At 44.7% G+C, this 20,032-nt stretch overlaps 1 protein-coding gene across 4 annotated transcripts in view; it reads right to left on the bottom strand.

The window, feature by feature from the left end:
- smarca2 (SWI/SNF related BAF chromatin remodeling complex subunit ATPase 2) overlaps window positions 1-20,032 on the bottom strand; it is a 159,754-nt gene that overhangs the window by 128,840 nt on the left and 10,882 nt on the right. For 3 of the 4 annotated variants that reach the window (XM_045695465.2, XM_082961596.1, XM_082961597.1), the window contains exons 4-6: window positions 19,525-19,896; window positions 13,856-13,957; window positions 4,396-4,642 (exon numbers count right to left, since the gene is read on the bottom strand). In XM_045695465.2, the coding sequence (XP_045551421.1) occupies window positions 4,396-4,642; window positions 13,856-13,957; window positions 19,525-19,896 (721 nt within the window). The remainder of the gene's footprint in view (window positions 1-4,395; window positions 4,643-13,855; window positions 13,958-19,524; window positions 19,897-20,032) is intronic. The other variant, XM_082961598.1, reaches the window with a different exon arrangement.

Raw genomic sequence — 20,032 nt, 5'->3', positions numbered from 1 at the left:
TGATTGAAAAAAGTAAGGGGCCTAAACAGCTGCCCTGGGGAATTCCTGATTAAACCTGGATTATATTTAAGAGGCTTCCATTAAAGAACACCCTCTGTGTTCTGTTAGGCAGGTAACTCTTTATCCACAATATAGCAGGGGTTGTAAAGCCATAACACATACGTTTTTAATATCAAAAGCCGCACTGAAGTCTAACAAAACAGCCCCCACAATCTTTTTATCATCAGTTTCTCTCAGCCAATCATCAGTCATTTGTGTAAGTGCTGTGCGTGTTGAATGTCCTTACCTATAAGTGTTGTCAATTTGTTTACTGTAAAATAGTATTGGATCTGGTCAAACACAATTTTTTCCAAAAGTTTACTAAGGTTTGGTAACAGGCTGATTGGTGGGCTATTTGAGCCAGTAAAGGGGGCTTTACTATTCTTGAGTAGGGGAATAACGTTTGCTTCCCTCCAGGCCTGAGGGCACACACTTTCTAGTAGGCTTAAATTGAATATGTGGCAATATCGTCCACTATTATCCACAGTAATTTTCCATCCAAGTTGTCAGACCCTGGTGGCTTGTCATTGTTGATAGACAACAATAATGCACATTACATTACGGAATTCAAAATTACAATGCTTGTCTTTCATAATTTGGTCAGATATACTTGTATGTGTAGCATCAGCGTTAGTTGCTGGCATGTCAAGCCTAAATTTGCTAATCTTGCCAATGGCAATATCAGTCGGTATGGTGATGAATGAGCCATCTGATTCAATAAATGATGGAGCTGAGTTTGCCTTTTTGCCCAACATTTCATTTAAGGTGCTCCAAAGCTTTTTACTATCATTCTTTGTTTCATAGTGTAGTTTCTACTTTTTATTAAGTTTAATCACATGATTTCTCAATTTGCAATACATTTGTGCAGCCAATGTAATTCAGCATAATCAGTGCTGGATTATGAGACTTATATCTCCCTCACTAACTTTAAACATCAGCTATTTGAGCAGCTAACCGATCGCTGCAGCTGTACATAGCCCATCTGTAAATAGCCCACCCAATCTACCTACCTCATCCCCATATTGTTTTTATTTAGTTTGCTGCTCTTTTGGACACCAGTATCACTACTTACACACCATCATCTGCTCATCATCATCTGCTCATCTATCACTCCAGTGTTAATAATTACTTCGCTACTATGGCCTATTTATTGCCTACCTCCTCATGCCATTTGCACACACTGTATATAGACTTTCTATTTGTTCCATTGTCTTATTGACTGTATGTTTGTTTATTGCATGTGTAACTCTGTGTTGTTGTTTGTGTCGCACTGCTTTGCTTTATCTTGGCCAGGTCGCAATTGGAAATGAGAACTTGTTCTCAACTAGCCTACCTGGTTAAATAAAAGGTGAAAGATTTATTTTTATTTTTAATTGTGATATTTTCTATATGCAGGCCTCAGCAAGTACCTTAGAAACTCTGGACACAGTGTATCATGGTGCTTTAAGATCTATTACTGATGCTAGATCACTGACCCACCACTGTGATCTGTATGCTATGGTGCAATGACCCCTCTCTCCACCAGGAGGCTAAAGCACTGGTACACTTTTGTGGTCAAAGCATTGATGGGACAACTCCCTTTGTATCTGTTCCTTACAGACCAGATCAGTCCCTCAATACAGTCTTTGTTCACAGTCGCTGCTGTCCTTGTCTGTTCCTAAGGCTAGAACTGAGATGGGGAAAAAATATTTTTCCCATAATGCCCCTTCATCCTGGAACATGCTTCAAAAGATGTTAAAGTTAGGGGAGTTAGTGTCCTTGCCTATTTTTAAGACTCTGAACGACAACACTGTTTGTGATAGTTGCAGTTGTTTCTAATCTTAAATTGTAACTTGTGACACTGTCTTTTATGTGTATTTTGTATTTTTCTGTAAAATTTTATGGACACGCTGCTATTTCCCTGTCTTCTTGCCAGGTCACCCTCGCAAAAGAGCTTTTTAACCTCAATGGGTTTTTACAGGTTAAATAAAGGTTAAATAAAATGTGATTTGATAAAATGAGCTGGACTTGGGTCATTGATAAGTCATTGTCTCAACGCAGCCTTATAATGCTGTGAAAGGATCCAGGAACCCAAATGATTTGTGTGGATCCCATCCTTATAAAACGTGTACCTTTTTCCAGAAGGTATCGAAATTGTCAACAAAAGTTTTACCCATTGAGCTGCAATAATCACGTAGCCAGTTGTGAAGAGAAAGAATCCTGCTAAAGAGTTCAATGCCACGATTCAGAGATGGCACTGGGCCAGATATGATGGGTCTTTTATTAATGTTTAGCAGAAAGTCAATCAGCTCTTTAAAATCCAGTTTCAACTGTTCAGAGCTGCCCTCCATAATGTCATTAAAACCCACATGGACTACGATAGAATTGATTTCCATGTCCTGGTGTAGTCCATTCAGGAGCAGCTTAGTAATGTCATCATTTACTCAAGCTCCGGGATAGGACATGGTTTTTGCACCAGGAACGGTCACATTTCTTACCATGGAGCTGCCCAAAATCACGGCTGGCGAGAAGGTCAGAAAATCTACCCACTCCCACGCGTCACAGGATTCGGAGAACCCTTTATGGACGAGCGAGAGGCAGGAAACATTAAGCCTGTTGCTCCCGGCGCAGGCCTCCGACAGATGGAGAAGTCCCTCTCAATCCCGAGCAGGGACGGAAGGTAGCAGACGTCCACTTTGAAATCGTAGGAGTAGGCACTGCGGCTGCAGACACAGGTACCCCCATAGACGAAGATGCAGGAAGATCAGGCTCCAGGACGGCGAAACTATACATTGTTTGTATCCTCTCCGGGCCTCTCGCTGGGAGTGTAGACTGCTTTGCGGGAGGCCGTGGTCTTTGGCTTCCACAGCTCGTGACATGTGACCATCATTGATTGCCATGCTCCTCTTGCTGTGCTCCTTCGACTCAGCTACCAGATGGGCGAACTCCGGGAAACACGTGCCAGTCAGGTAACGACAAACGACAAGATTGGACTTCAGGAATCCAACAGGAATCCATCAGATTGGACTGACGGATCCAAAATGCACGAATGCCGTCCAGCCACCGGCGTAGAAAACATTCCACTCTGCGTTTTCCCCAGTTTCTTAAGTAGGCTGGTGACCTGTGTGATCAAGGAAGCCACCTCAAGCCTATAATCTTCGGCAAGCAAACAATTGCCGCATTGGAACTCTGAGTGATCCAGTTTGTCCTGATGATCCTGTTTGTCCTGAAACAGATCGTAGTAGATACAGCTCCTACAGCACTGGAACCGTTCATTAATTCCTCCAAAGAGGCTCCACTGCAAAACTCATCTGGGACTTTTATTCCATTTTTTATTTAACCTTTATTTAACTAGGCAAGTCAGTTAAGAACACATTTTTATATACAATGGCGGCCAACTCCGGCCAAACCCTAACAGGCTGACTACACCAAAATAAATGTAGAAATGTATGTTATTCAATTATTGCACCCACGCTCGCGGGGGCCAACGAGCGTCTGCGTTGCCAAGGGCTAAAATAGAAGTCAGTTCTATTTCTGACGCTGATCGCGCTGCAAGTCCTGCCTCTACCATCTCCTCATTGGTTTATAGAAGCAGGTACCTACGTGCCATCTCCTTATTGGTTATACGCACGTGGGTGACTGAAAGACGAACGAGGTCAGTAGCGGTAATGCACCTAATTTATGAAAGTTGCCAATCGCAATATAAAGAAAAGAAAAAGCCTAGAAGGAGGAGAGATGACTAGAAACGATTCGGTTGACCGTTTAATGTGTGGATTAATTGTTGGAGTAGAGGACCTTGTGCATTTCAGGTAAAATAACAACTCAATGTTTATATCCCAGGACAAATTGGCTGGCAACAGCAAGCTAGCTAAATAGGACAAATTAGCTAGCAAGTGCTAGCTAAATTGCCATAAATGTTTAATGCTTTTCGACCTGTCCCCAAATTAATGTAATTGGTTCAGAGTTTGTTTTGATATTTTAACCTGCGTGTCGTGATCGCGTTTGGTGTGGGGGGACAAAATACATTTATGCACGATGGCGCACGCACGCAGCCGGTTTGAGTTTTGTGTAACCCGGACGACGCTGGGCCAATTGTGCGCCGCCCTATGGGACTTCAATCACGGCCGGTTGTGATACAGTCTGGAATCGAACCAGGGTCTGTAGTGACGCCTTTACTACTGAGATGCAGGGCCTTAGACCGCAGCGCCACTCTGGCGAATATTGGTTATGTTTTAGTCAAAAATAACAAAGTGTTCAGCTGCACACTCTGATGACGTCACTTGTGTTGTGTCGGTCGCTCGTGTTGTTGGTCTCCTGCAGGATCTCTGTGGGGTCCAGGCCCTGTGGTTTCTGGATGGGTTAGGGGTTAGAGGTTACCTGTACTCTCTCTCCTGCAGTATCTCTGTTGGGTCCAGGCCCTGTGGTTTCTGGATGGGCGTGACGCGGTTCTGTTTCTGTTGCAGTGTGATGACGGGCGACGGCTGCTGTCCCTGGGGCTGATGGGTAATAGAGGGGCCGGACATGGGTCCAGGGGGAGGGGCCTGGGGTGGGACAGGTGAGGGTCTACCACTGGGTGGCGGAGCTAGAAGCTTCTGCGGGTTGCTGGGAGTATCACCACCTTGACCTGAAACAGGAAAAGCATAAATATCTGTGATCAATCACATTACATAAATCAAACAATTAGACTATCCAAATTAAACTGAGCCAGACTAACCCTCAAACCAGGGTTTGGGTTAGGATTAACTGAGCCAGACTAACCTTCAAGTCAGGGTCTGGGTTAGGATTAACTGAGCCAGACTAAAGGGTGTACACTGCACAACTTTCAAAATCGCTGAGCCTCTCACATTAAACGACTGTCTTTCCTGTAGCTTTTCTGTATTGCCAACATAGTGGTAAGCACAACTAAAACGATGTGGCACAGACGGGGGTTACACACTACAAGATTCTTCACTTGGTCGTGAGGATTTTCCATACCACCACGCTGTCTGGCGAAAACAATGATGTGATTAGATTGTTAACAAAGCCAGAACAAAGTAGCCTCAAAAGACAACAGTCAGACATTCACACCTGCCATTCAGAGCTAAAATATCTAGCCAACATTTTGAATTGAATAACATTGATTGTGAACTTCAGAGCTGTAATAATTTAACACTTTGGCTTTGGTTAAAGGCAAGTACAAACGCACACTAGTAGTAGTCATGGCTCCTGTTCGAGAGTCTACACTGTGCGAAACAACGTCATCATCTCACTGGCTTCTTCTCCTGTGAGCTCTCATTGGCTATTGCTGATCACCGATCTCAAAACTTGTCGTTGCACATCTCACGATAAAAGCGCATTGCAGATTCTGTGCCGATAAAATGAAACATATTTGCAAAAATTTTGGGATGTCTGGTACTGCTCAAGGACGGGATCGGTAGCCCTCAGATTGCGTCTGACCCGCTCACATGGGGATTTTGTCACCGATCTCAAACACTTGTCGGGGACATCTAAATCTAGGCCAAAATCGTGTAGTGTATCAATCAATCAAATGTATTTATGAAGCCCTTTTTACATCAGTTGATGTCACAAAGTGATATACAGAAACCCAGCCTAAAACCCCAAACAGCAAGCAATGCAGATGTAGAAGCACGGTGGCTAGGAAAAACTCCCTAGAAAGGCAGGATCCTAGGAAGAAACCTAGAGAGGAACCAGGCTCTGAGGGGTGGCGAGTCCTCTTCTGGCTGTGCCGGGTGGAGATTATAAGAGCACATGGCCAAGATGTTCAAATGTTCATAAATGACCAGCAGGGCCAAATAATAATAATCACAGTGGTTGTATAGGGTGCAACAGGTCAGCACCTCAGGAGTAAATGTCAGTTTGCTTTTCATAGCCGATCATTCAGAGTATCTCTACCGCTCCTGCTGTCTCTAGAGAGTTGAAAACAGCAGGTCTGGGACAAGGTAGCACGTCCAGTGAACAGGTCAGGGTTCCATAGCCACAGGCAGAACAGTTGAAACAGGAGCAGCAGCACGACTAGGTGGACCGGGAATAGCAAGGAGTCATCAGGCCAGACAGTCCTGAGGCATGGTCCCAGGTCAGGCTGTGCCTAGTGTACACCCGGGTTAAACTTAAGGCCAGGGAGGATTGGGCGATTTTACGATTGCATCATCTATCAACGATTGTTGACAGCCATCGTCGATGTCCCAAACGATGGTTTAGCATATTTTAACTTAACTGCATCGCTCGAATCTAGCAGTGCACAACAGAGCACACAGCACGGCGACATGCCAAATGGCCTTTTCTCTAATTGCCATAGCAGGAATTTTCAATACATATGTGGTAGTTAGACTATTAACATAGTGCAAGAGAACAATTAAGATTGTAGAAAGAGTGGAAAGCACCAAATGTCATGTTTTTTCTCCTCTCCTCTCCAATGTGGGATAATCATGGGCCTTTTGCAGCGGACACTCCGTTGTCTGGCTCATTATTTTAATATCTTAACCTGTTAGGGCTAGGGGGCAGTATTTACACGGCCGGATAAAAACGTACCTGATCTAATCTGGTTATTACTACTGCCCAGAAACTAGAATATGCATATAATTATTGGCTTTGGATAGAAAACACCCTAAAGTTTCTAAAACTGTTTGAATGGTGTCTGTGAGTATAACAGAACTCATATGGCAGGCAAAAACCTGAGAAGATTCTGTACAGGAAGTGCCCTCCCTGACCATTCCTTGGGCTTCTTGACTCTTTTTATTGAAAACTTAGGATCTCTGCTGTAACGTGACACTTCCTACGGCTCCCATAGGCTCTCAGAACCCGGAAAAAAGCTGAATGATGTCGAGGCAGCCCCTGGCTGAAAAACATTAGCGCCTTTGGTAAGTGGTCTATCAGAGGACAATGAGACTGAGGCGCGTGCACGAGGCGACCCCATGTTTTTATTTTCTCTCTCTTTGTACTAAAACACTGATTCCCGGTCGGAATATTATCGCTTTTTTACAAGAAAAATTGCATAAAAATTGATTTTAAACAGCGGTTGACATGCTTCGAAGTACGGTAATGGAATATTTAGATTTTTTTTGTCACGAAACGCGTCGGGCGCATCACCCTTCTTTACACTTCGGATAGTGTCTTGAACGCACGAACAAAACAGAGGATATTTGAACATAACTATGGATTATTTTGTCCTGGGAGTCCTGGGAGTGCATTCTGACGAAGAACAGCAAAGGTAATAACATTTTTCTTATAGTAAATCTGACTTTGGTGAGTGCCAAACTTTGTGGGTGTCTAAATAGCTAGCCCTGTGATGCCGGGCTATCTACTTAGAATATTGCAAAATGTGCTTTCACCGAAAAGCTATTTTAAAATCGGACATAGCGAGTGCATAGAGGAGTTCTGTATCTATAATTCTTAAAATAATTGTTATGTTTTTTGTGAACGTTTATCTTGAGTAATTTAGTAAATTCACCGGAAGTTTGCGGTGGGTAGGCTAGTTCTGAACGTCACATGCTAATGTAAAAAGCTGGGTTTTGATATAAATATTAACTTGATTGAACAAAACATGCATGTATTGTATAACATAATGTCCTAGGCGTGTCATCTGATGAAGATCATCAAAGGTTAGTGCTGCATTTAGCTGTGGTTTGGGTTTATGTGACATTATATGCTAGCTTGAAAAATGGGTGTCTGATTATTTCTGGCTGGGTACTCTGCTGACATAATCTAATGTTTTGCTTTCATTGTAAAGCCTTTTTGAAATCGGACAGTGTGGTTAGATTAACGAGAGTCTTGTCTTTAAAATGGTGTAAAATAGTCATATGTTTGAGAAATTGAAGTAATAGCATTTCTAAAGTATTTGAATAACGCGCCACAGGATTCCACTGGCTGTTACGTAAGTGGGACGATTTCATCCCACCTTCCCTAGAGAGGTTAATTTCCCTTTAATCTCCCTAATCTCCATTTGAATGTGAAGGTAATTTGTTGGCCAAGGCACACCCTACAACAATCGAATGAATGTATAGGCATAACGGTGTACCATCTCAGAAAGTTTGCCAATAGCTTAAATAAAAACAGTATAGTAATAACGAGAGAGAGAACAAACAATTCTAAGATTAGATAGACTAATCGAATGCAAACCAAACAGCTAATAATACAGGCCTACACATAAGCTACTGTCAATAAAACTTTGACAAGTTAAACTGATAAACTAATGGCTACCCAGACTACTTGCATTGGCCCCCCAACTTTTACACTGCTGCTACTCTGTTATTATCTATGTCACTTTAATAACTCTATCTACATGTACAGTTGAAGTCAGAAGTTTACATACACCTTAGCCAAATACATTTAAACTCCGTTTTTAACAATTCCTGACATTTAATCCCAGTAAAAATTCTTAAATTCTGTCTTAAATCAGTTAGGATCACGTACAAAGTAGATGTCCTAACCGACTTGCCAAAACTATAGTTAGTTAACAAGAAATTTGTGGAGTGGTTGAAAAATAAGTTTTAATGACTACAACCTAAGTGTATGTAAACTTCTGACTTCAACTGTATACATGACCTCAATTACCTCAACAAACCGGTGCCCCCACACATTGACTCTGTACTGGTACCCTCTGTACTGGTACCCCCTGCCTTCACATTGACTCTGTACCGGTACCCCCTGTATATAGCCTTCACATTGACTCTGTACCGGTACCCCCTGTATATAGCCTTCACATTGACTCTGTACCGGTACCCCCTGTATATAGCCTCCACATTGACTCTGTACCGGTACCCCCTGTATATAGCCTTCACATTGACTCTGTACCGGTACCCCCTGTATATAGCCTCCACATTGACTCTGTACCGGTACCCCCTGTATATAGCCTCCACATTGACTCTGTACCGGTACCCCCTGTATATAGCCTCCACATTGACTCTGTACTGGTACCACCCTGTATATAGCCTCCACATTGACTCTGTACTGGTACCCCCTGTATATAGCCTTTACATTGACTCTGTACTGGTACCCCCCTGTATATAGCCTCCACATTGACTCTGTACCGGTACCCCCTGTATATAGCCTCCACATTGACTCTGTACCGATACCCCCTGTATATAGCCTCCACATTTACTCTGTACCGGTACCCCCTGTATATAGCCTCCACATTGACTCTGTACCGGTACCCCCTGTATATAGGCTCCACATTGACTCTGTACCAGTACCCCCTGTATATAGTCTCCACATTGACTCTGTACTGGTAACCCCTGTATATAGCCTCCACATTGACTCTGTACCGTAATACCCTGTATATAGCCTCCACATTGACTCTGTACCGTAATACCCTGTATATAGCCTCCACATTGACTCTGTACCGTAATACCCTGTATATAGCCTCGCTTGTTATTTTACTGCTGCTCTTTAATTATTGTTACTCTTTCTTATTTTTCTCTGTATTTAGGTTTCTTAAAACTGCATTGTTGGTTAAGGGCTTGTAAGAAAGCATTTCACTGTAAGGTGATGACCAGTATTCGGCGCATGTGACAAATACAATTTGATTTGATTTAGAGCTCCGAGACAGGATTGTGTTGAGGCACAGATCTGGAGAAGGGTACCAAAAAATGGCTTCAGCATTAACGGTCCCCAAGAACAGAGTGGCCTCCATCATTCTTAAACGGATGAAGTTTAGAACCACCAAGACTCTTCCTAGAGCTGGCCGTCCGGCCAAACTGAGCAATCGGGGGAGAAGGGCCTTGATCAGAAAGGTGACCAAGAACCCAATGGTCACTCTGACAGAGCTCCAGAGTTCCTCTGTGGAGATGGGAGAACCTTCCAGAAGGACAACCATCTCTGCACCACTCCACCAATCAGGCCTTTATGGTAGAGTGGCCAGATAGAAGCCACTCCTCAGTAAAAGGCACATGACAGCCTCCTAGAGTTTGCCAAAAGGCACCTAAAGGACTCAGACCATGAGAAACAAGATACATGGATTGTGTATGTGTGCCATTCAGAGGGTGAATGGGCAAGACAAAATATTTAAGTGCCTTTGAACAGGGTATGGTAGTAGGTGCCAGGCGCACCGGTTTGTGTCAAGAACTGCAACGCTGCTGGGTTTTTCACCCTCAACAGTTTCCTGTGTGTATCAAGAATAGTCCACCACTCAAAGGACATCCAGACAACTTGATACAATTGTGGGAAGTATTGGAGTCAACATGGACCAGCATCCCTGTGAAACACTTTCGACACCTTGTAGAGTCCATGACCTGACAAATTGAGGCTGTTCTGGGGGCAAAAGGGGGTGCAGCTAAATATTAGGAAACTCCCGCTTGGAGTTTGCCAAAAGGCACCTAAAGGACTCTCAGACCATGAGGAACAAGATTATGTGGTTTGATGAAACCAAGTTTGAACTCTTTGGCCTGAATGCAAAGCACCACATCTGGAGGAAACCTGGCACCATCCCTACGGTGAAGCATGGTGGTGGCAGAATTATGCTGTGGGGATGTTTTTCAGTGGCAGGGATTGGGACACTAGTCAGGATAAAGGGAAAGATGAACGGAGCAAAGTACAGAGAGATCCTTGATGAAAACCTTCTCCAGAGCGCTCAGGACCTCAGACTGGGGTGAAGGTTCCCTTCCAACAGGACAACAACCCTAAGCACACAGCCAAGACAAAGCATGAGTGGCTTCGGGACAAGTCTCAATGTCCTTGAGTGGCCCAGCCAGAGCCCAGACTTGAACATCTCTGGATAGACCTGAAAATAGCTGTGCAGTGACGCTTCCCATCCAACCTGACAGAGCTTGAGAGGATCTGCAGAGAAGAATGGGAGAAACTCCCCAAATACAGGTGTGCCAAGATGGTAGCGTCATACCCAAGAAGATTCGAGGCTGTAATCGCTGCCAAAGGTGTTTCAACAAAGTACTGAGTAAAGGGTCTAAATACTTACTGTCACGTCCTGGCAGAGGGTATTTGTTTTATGTGGTTCGGGGTGGTGGTTTGTTTAGAAGGGTGTTTGATTTATTATTTCCGGGTTTGGGGTTATGTTCTTGTTTTGTATTCTATGTTGTGTATTTTTTTGTTTGCCTGGTGTGGCTCTCAATCAGGAACAGCTGTACATCGTTGTTTCTGATTGAGAGTCATACTTAAGGAGCTTGTTTTTTACCTGTCCCTGTGTGGGTAGTTGTCTTTGCACTGCTGTTAGTTTAGCCTGCAAAACTGTCGTACTGTCGTTCCTTGTTTATTGTTTTTTGTGTTCACTTATAAATAATGATGAGCACGCAACCCGCTGCGCCTTGGTCTAATCTCTTCGACTACCGTGACCGAATCTCCCACCAACCAAGGACCAAGCAGCGAGGTAAGGAGCAAGGGAACAATTATATGGACTATCAGGGGAATTGAACATGGGAGGAAATTTTGGACGGGGCTGGACCTTGGCATCAGGCTGAGGAATACCGTCGCCCACGGGAGGAAATAGAGGCAGCCAAGGCCGAGAGGCATCGGTACGAGGCTTTGTACGCGCTGAGGGAGAAGCACGAGAGGCACCCCCAATAAATGTTTTTGGGGGGGCACACGGGTAGTTTGGCTGGGCCAAGGGTGAGCCCTAAGCCAGCTCCCCGTGCTTATTGTGAGGATCGTATGGAGTGGAGGGTGCCATGGTATGCGGAACAGCGCACGATCTCGCCCCTACACACGCACAGTCCTGTGCGAGTGGTCCCAGCCCCTCGCAAGTGCTACCCTACGCCCGCTCTACGCACGGCAACCATCAGGCCCCTACACAGCCCAGTTCGCCCTGTACCAGCACTCCGCTCGTACAGGGCTACTAGTTCCATCCAGCCAGGACGGGTTGTGCAGGAGGTGCGATCAAGACCGCCAGTGCTTCTCCACGGCCCGGTATATCCAGTACCAGCACCACGCACCAGGCCTACAATACGTCAGCCCAGTCCTATTCAGCCTGTTCCCGCTCCTCGCACTAGCCTTAAAGTGCGTGTCTCCAGTCTGGTAGCTCCACTACCAGCCCCACGCATTAGGCTTCCAGTGCGTCAGCTCAGTCTCGAGCTTCCGGCAACAGTGTCCAGTCCAGAGTATCCGGCAACAGTGTCCAGTCCAGAGTATCCGGCAACAGCCTACAGTCCAGAACCGAGCGAGTCTGCCTGCAGTCCGGAACCGAGCGAGTCTGCCTGCAGTCCGGAACCGAGCGAGTCTGCCTGCAGTCCGGAACCGAGCGAGTCTGCCTGCAGTCCGGAACAGAGCGAGTCTGCCTACAGTCTGGAGAATCCAGAGTCGGCCTACAGTCCGGAGCCCCCAGAGACGTTATACAGCCCTGAGCATTATGCAGCGGTGGACAGGTTGGGTGGGGGTTGTAGACCGGAACCTGAGCCACCTCCAGTATTAGGTGGGTTGGGGGGGGGGGGGGGGGGGGGGTGTTGCACGAGTGCCGTCGGTGACAGCAGCCATCCTCCCTTCCCTCCCTTTAGTTTAGGGGGATTTTTTTTGTTTTGGGGGTATTTTGTTTATTCATGTGAGGTGCATCCGGGGTATGCACCTTTGGGGGGGGGGGGGGGTACTGTCACGTCCTGACCAGTATAAGGGTTATTTGTTATTGTAGTTTGGTCAGGACGTGGCAGAGGGTATTTGTTTTATGTGGTTCGGGTGGTGGTTTGTTTAGAAGGGTGTTTTAATATTTCCGGGTTTTGGGTTATGTTTTTTGTATTTCTATGTTCTCTCTAGTTTAGTATTTCTATGTCTAGGTAATTGGGTGTTGGACTCTCAATTGAGGGTCCTTTAAATAGGTATGTGTTTGTATTAGTGTTTTGTGGGAGATTGTTTCTGTGTATAGCTTCAAGCCTTACAGGACTGTTATTCGTCATTGTTTCTTTTTGTGTACGTGTTTATTTTTGGTTCACCTTCTTTGCCAACTAAATAAAAAAAGAAGATGAGTGCACATTTCCCCGCTGCGTCTTGGTCCGCTTTATCCGACAACAACCGTTACACTTACATAAATGTCATATTTCTTTTTTTATATATATATATATATTTGTTTTTGCTTTGTCATTATAGGGTTTTGTGTGTAGATTGATGAGGGAAACAAACTAATTAATACATTTAATAATAAGGCTGTAACATAACAAAATGTGGAAAAAGTCAAGGGGTCTGAATACTTTCCGAATGCACTGTAAATAATGTGTGTGAAATGCTTGATAGTGTATGTGATGTAAACAGAGGTCTACTTTCTTGGGGACCTGAATATTGACTGGTTTTCAAGCTGTCCGCTCAAGAGGAAGCTTCCAACTGTAACCAGTGCCTGTAATCTGGTTCATTAATCAACGTACCAGGGTGTTTAGAAACTAGACAGGAACAAGATCATCCACATGTATTGATCACATTTGTACTAAAGTTGTATCTGTACCCATTGGATGCAGTGATCACAATATAGTGGCTATATCCAGGAAAGCCAAAGTTCCAAAAGCTGGGCCTAAAATAGTGCATAAGAGATCATACAAAAGATTTTGCTGTGACTCTTTTGTGGATGATGTTAAAAATATTTGTTGGTCTGATGTGATTAATGAGGAGCATCCAGACGCTACACTTGAAGAATTTATGACATTTCTTCTTCCAATTATTGATAAACATGCACCTGTTATTAAGAAACTGGCTGTTAGAACTGTTAAGGCTCCATTGATGAGGAATTGAGTCAGATGTGCCAGACTAACATTCAGAACAGGGTTTGGGTTAAGATTAACTGAGTCAGACTAACCTTCAGACCAAGGTTTGGGTTAAGATTAACTGAGTCAAACTAACCTTCAGACCAGGGTTTGGGTTAAGATTACATTTACATTTACGTCATTTAGCAGACGCTCTTATCCAGAGCGAAACTAACCTTCAGGCCAGGGTTTGGGTCCGTGTGTCTGATTTTGTCCTGGCATAGTGATGGTGGGACCAGGGCCTGACTGAGGGCCAGACATAGAGGACATGGGCATACCTGACAACACAACACAGTTAAATAATGAGCATAACTGGCAACACAACACAGTTAAATAATGAGCATAACTGGCAACACAACAGTTAAATAATGGGCATAACTGGCAACACAACAGTTAAATAAGGGGCATAACTGGCAACACAACAGTTAAATAATGGGCATAACTTGCAACACAACAGTTAAATAATGGACATAACTTGCAACTCAGAGTTTGACAATGTCATTATGTCAACACCTGGTACCACTTGTAAAAACAGTTAGATCATGGATGACAAGTAAATAGATTCCAAGGCCCAATACAAAATCAACCAGTCCCCTGGAACATCGACCAGTCCCCTGGAACATCGACCAGTCCCCTGGAACATCGACCAGTCCCCTGGATCATCGACCAGTCCCCTGGATCCTACACCCTATGCACGTGTGATGGATCCTCATAATCACCCCAAACAGGTACCCCAAACAGCTACCCCAAACAATGTTTTCCACTAGTGCAACAGCAGATTACGGACTAATATTCAGCCGGCAACTTTTTCCACTTAAAATAACTACGTTACTTTTCAGGCACCTGTCAGTCAAAAAGCGAGCGATGGCAGGAACCTGTGGGCAGTGTGGTTGGTTAATTACTTTACACAGCGGAATCGGAGAGTATGATGCTCCTTCACTGTCTCTGTGAGTGAGTTTCAGGGCTCGACAGTGTGACCATTTTACTCACATATGTGCCTAAAAATAGATCTGTGTGAACTGAAAAGTGAATTATGAGCACGTGTGAGTTGTGATTTATAGCAACAAAAAAATCCTGCAGGAGCTATTTTTTAAGTACTTTATTTCATAGCTGGTAGCTAATCACACAAATACACTACATTACCAAAAGTATGTGGACACCTGATCGTCGAACATCTCATTCCACTGATGATTAGGCCTGGCTCGCAGTCGGCATCCAATTCATCCCAAAGGTGTTTGATGGGGTTGAGGTCAGAGCTCTGTGCAGGCCAGTCAAGTTCTTCTACACCAATCTCGACAAACCATTTCTGTATGGACAACACTTTGGGCACAGGGGCATTGTCATGCAAACTGTTGCCACAAAGTTGGAAGCGCAGAATTGTCCAGAATGTCACTGTATGCTATAGCATTAAGATTTCCCTTCACTGGAACTAAGGGACCTGAACCATGAAAAACAGCCCCAGATCATTATTCCTCCTCCACCAAACTTTACAGTTGGCACTATGCATTGGGGCAGGTAGCGTTCTCCTAACATCCACCAAACACAGATTCATCACTCTAGAAATTGCTTTTTCACTGCTCCAGAGTCCAATGGCTGTGAGCTTTACACCACTCCAGCTGACGCTTGGCATTGCACATTATGATCTTAGGCTTGTGTGCGGCTGCTCGGCCATGGAAATTAATTTAATGAAGCTCCCGATTAACAGTTCTTGTGCTGACATTGCTTCCAAAGGCAGTTTGGAACTCGGTAGTGAGTGTTGCAACCGAGGACAGATGATTTTTATGCGCTGTGTGTTTCAGCACTCGGCGGTCCTGTTCTGTGAGTTTATGTGGCCTACCACTTCACGGCTAAGCCGTTGTTGCTCTTAGATGTTTCCATTTCCCAATAACAGCACTTACAGTTGACCGGGGCAGCTCTAGCAGAGCAGAAATGTGAAGAACTGACTTGTTGGAAAGGTGGCATCCTATGACGGTGCCACGTTGAAAGTCACTGAGCTCTTCAGTAAGGCCATTCTACTGCCAATGTTTGTCTATGGAGATTGCATGGCTGTGTGCTCGATTGTATACACCTGTCAGCAACGGGTGTGGCTGAAATAGAATCCACTCATTTGAAGGGCTGTCCACATACATTTTTACATACACTACCAGTCAACATTTTTAGAACACCTACTCATTCAAGGGTTTTTCTTTATTTTTACTATGTTCTACATTGTAGAATAATAGTGAAGACATCAAAACTATGAAATAACACATATGGAATAATTTAGTGACCAAAAACGATTATTCAAATAGCCACCCTTTGCCTTGATGACAGCTTTGCACACTCTTGCACGCAGTCACCAATGATTACATTCCACTGCCATCATTAGGCTAGCTAAAGTTTATTTGCTAAGTTAGGCTGCAACGTTTAGCCACCAGCTCCTCCCTCCTCCGGGGTGATGTTGGGAGGTCTGGTGTGTCAACCAAGTCTGGGTCTTTGTATATGATCTGCCTATCTCCCCGCCTCTTGACAGCCTGCTGGTCCAATCAGGTTCTAAAGTTGAAGGTCTTCAACTGTTCAGACACTCTGCTCTACCCAGTCCTTGGCATGTTGGAAATACTCCACATAGCTTCTGGATCTACTAAAAGATGGGTAACAGAATAACAAAACAAAAACTAGATTAGTCTTTCCTTGCATCCTCCATTATTGGCGGAGGCATGAGTAGAGGAACATTGGGTATCCTCTTTGAAAAGGGTGTGAACTTGAACAAAGATAGAAGATGTGTGAAATAGAACACAGATCAAATCTGAGACAGTATGATTGATTGTCCTACCCTCATGTCTGTTCGACCATCCCTCCCCTTCTTCTATTCCCTCCCAGGCAGGTAGAAACAGAAAGACTGATTGGTGATGTTGGCTGGTATAAAACAGTCAGTCAGTCACTACATGAGCTGATATTCAAAATGTTTTAATGTAAATAATGTAATGGTTGGGCTAGTTTGTTGTCATTACAATTCCTGGACCAGCTAGGATCAGAGACATATACTGCATTATGGCTCTGACTAGGGCTGAGTTCTACTCCTGGACCAGCTAGGACCAGAGACATATACCGCATTATGGCTCTGACTAGGGCTGAGTTCTACTCCTGGACCAGCTAGGACCAGAGACATATACTGCATTATGGCTCTGACTAGGGCTGTGTTCTACTCCTGGACCAGCTAGGACCAGAGACATATACTGCATTATGGCTCTGACTAGGGCTGTGTTCTACTCCTGGACCAGCTAGGACCAGAGACATATACTGTATTATGGCTCTGACTAGGGCTGTGTTCTACTCCTGGACCAGCTAGGACCAGAGACATACTGCATTATGGCTCTGACTAGGGCTGTGTTCTACTCCTGGACCAGCTAGGACCAGAGACATATACTGTATTATGGCTCTGACTAGGGCTGTGTTCTACTCCTGGACCAGCTAGGACCAGAGACATACTGCATTATGGCTCTGACTAGGGCTGTGTTCTACTCCTGGACCAGCTAGGACCAGAGACATATACTGTATTATGGCTCTGACTAGGGCTGTGTTCTACTCCTGGACTTTAACTCCTGGACTTTAACTAACTTTATGCAATCAATAGCACTACAGAAAACTGTGATGCCTATAATGACACCACAGTGTGATGCCTAGTAGAAAATAATATACTAGTTCTTATCAGTAACATTATAATGAAAAAGGGAACTGCATCACAAAGCTAAAGAAACAAACCAGTCAGTAAGACAGGATAACGTTACCGTTACAGTAGTAGCTAAGCTAAAAAAAAAACACCAACTAGTTCAGGGAATGGCTAACAAATAGCGTTATAAATTACTTTGTGGTGACTAGCTACAGGTGGTAGCAAGTTAGCTAGCTAGCAACATACCTTGAATGGTTGGAGCTATCCCGTCCATAGTGGAAAGACGGTGGGAACAGAACCCGGTTTAAACCTTCCCCACTGTAGTCACTGGCCACAAAGTGACCACTGGACATGGTCAACCGCAGCTGGTGAATGACTTCAGGCGTCGTATCGACACCATAACCAGGATGTCAGATGGCCTGCAGCCATGCCTGACAAAGCTCCATCGCGGTCAGCAAAAGAGTGGAAATGTGTAGTAGATTTGTATCTGACCAGAACATTATTGCACCCGGGTACAATGCACTTCATTTTGGCCAACGTCACTCAGCTACTCAACTAATAATCTTTTTCGCCTAGATTTACTTTACCTCAGAGATTACTAACCGCTAGCCTAGCTAGCCTTACTTTACCTCAGAGATTACTAACCGCTAGCCTAGCTAGCCTTACTTTACTGCAGATATTACTAACCGCTAGACTAGCTAGCCTTACTTTACTTCAGAGATTACTAACCGCTAGCCTAGCTAGCCTTACTTTACTGCAGATATTACTAACCGCTAGACTAGCTAGCCTTACTTTACTTCAGAGATTACTAACCGCTAGTCTAGCTAGCCTTACTTTACTTCAGAGATTACTAACCGCTAGACTAGCTAGCCTTACTTTACCTCAGAGATTACTAACCGCTAGACTAGCTAGCCTTACTTTACTTCAGAGATTACTTACCGCTAGCCTAGCAAGCCTTACTTTACCTCAGAGATTACTAACCGCTAGCCTAGCTAGTCTTACTTTACTTCAGAGATTACTAACCGCTAGCCTAGCTAGCCTTACTTTACTTCAGAGATTACTAACTGCTAGCCTAGCTAGTCTTACTTTACTTCAGAGATTACTAACCGCTAGCCTAGCTAGCCTTACTTTACTTCAGAGATTACTAACCACTAGCCTAGCTAGCCTTACTTTACTTCAGAGATTATTAACCGCTAGCCTAGCTAGTCTTACTTTACTTCTGAGATTACTAACCGCTAGCCTAGCTAGGCTCTTACTTCGGTACTCCGCTGCCAGCAGCACTTACTCAGAGCCCGCTAGCCTATCTAGCCTTACTTTACTTCAGAGATTACTAACCGCTAGCCTAGCTAGTCTTACTTTACTTCAGAGATTACTAACCGCTAGCCTAGCTAGCCATACTTTACCTCAGAGATTACTAACCGCTAGCCTAGCTAGCCTTACTTTACCTCAGAGATTACTAACCGCTAGCCTAGCCAACTACCATCTTTGTTAACTTTTCATTCTGAGTTCCTTTCTTGAAGACCAATAGTAAGACGACCAATAGTTTGGGGTATATTCGGGTACCTGTTTGGGGTACCTTGGCAGTGTTTTCTACCACTACCTGGAGTAGCTAACCAAACACAAAATGTTGCAAGCCAGGCTTCCCCTTTGGGGTACCTGTTTGGGGATGTGTGGGTTACCTTTTTGGGTTTGTTTGGGGTACATGTTTGGGGTACCTGTTTGAGGTACATGTTTGGGGTGCTTTGGGGTTGTTTGGGGTACATTTTTGGGGTACCTGTTTGGGGTACTTTGAGGTACCTGTTTGAGGTACATGTTTGGGGTGCATAAGGGTTGTTTGGTGTACCTGTTTGGGGTGCTTTGGGGTTGTTTGGGGTACCTGTTTGGGGTACTTTTGAGGTACCTGTTTGGGGTACTTTGAGGTACCTGTTTGGGGTACTTTGAGGTACCTGTTTGGGTACCTGTTTGGGGTACCTGTTTGGTGTTGTTTAGGGTTGTTTGGGGTGATTAGTAGGACCCCTTGTGATGATCTGAGTGGATTTGATTAGCCTAAGCAATATGGTGAAACTTCCACCTAGCCTGTCAAGAGGTCTAGGTGGAGCTGTTGCTATATTACTAACACCTGTTAAAACCTCTCAGATCTCCACAAGTGCATAGGGTCTAGGGCTCCATTTTGGATTGTCCCTAAGTGTCACCTACCAGGAGGCCTGCTGTAGGGGCTGCCAGTGCTCGGCTGCTGCTGCTGCTGTTGTTGCTGCATGGTGGGCAGACTCCTCTTGCCCTGGACCGCCAGCTGGAGGTTTTCAGGAAGCGGTTGGCCCCGCCCCAGGATCTTATAGGCCAGGATCTGGGCCCGGAGTTGCTGTAATTGGACAGGGCTGAAGGAGGAGCAGCCACGACCAAGAGGCCCCTGGGGACCCATGGTTGACTGGGGGTCCATCTGGGGTATCATGGAGCCCGACGGGACGGGGGACATCTGAGGGGGCATGGGGGGCGTAGGGCCGCCCCTGGATAGGGGGCTGGAAGCGTGCTCTGGGATACCCAGGGGGGAGGGTTGTGGGGGCATGTAGCCTACAGGAGAGACAACAGTGCTATAGATTATACATCAGGTATGTTTTATACTGTAGATTATACATCAAGTATGTGTGCTATAGATTATACATCAGGTATGTGTGCTATAGATTATACATCAGTTATGTGTGTTATA

The sequence above is a fragment of the Salmo salar genome, chromosome 15 (assembly GCF_965601325.2).
Source record: "Salmo salar chromosome 15, fSalSal1, whole genome shotgun sequence".
NCBI classification, from domain to species: domain Eukaryota; kingdom Metazoa; phylum Chordata; class Actinopteri; order Salmoniformes; family Salmonidae; genus Salmo; species Salmo salar.
This window is presented reverse-complemented; position numbering and strand designations above follow the sequence as displayed.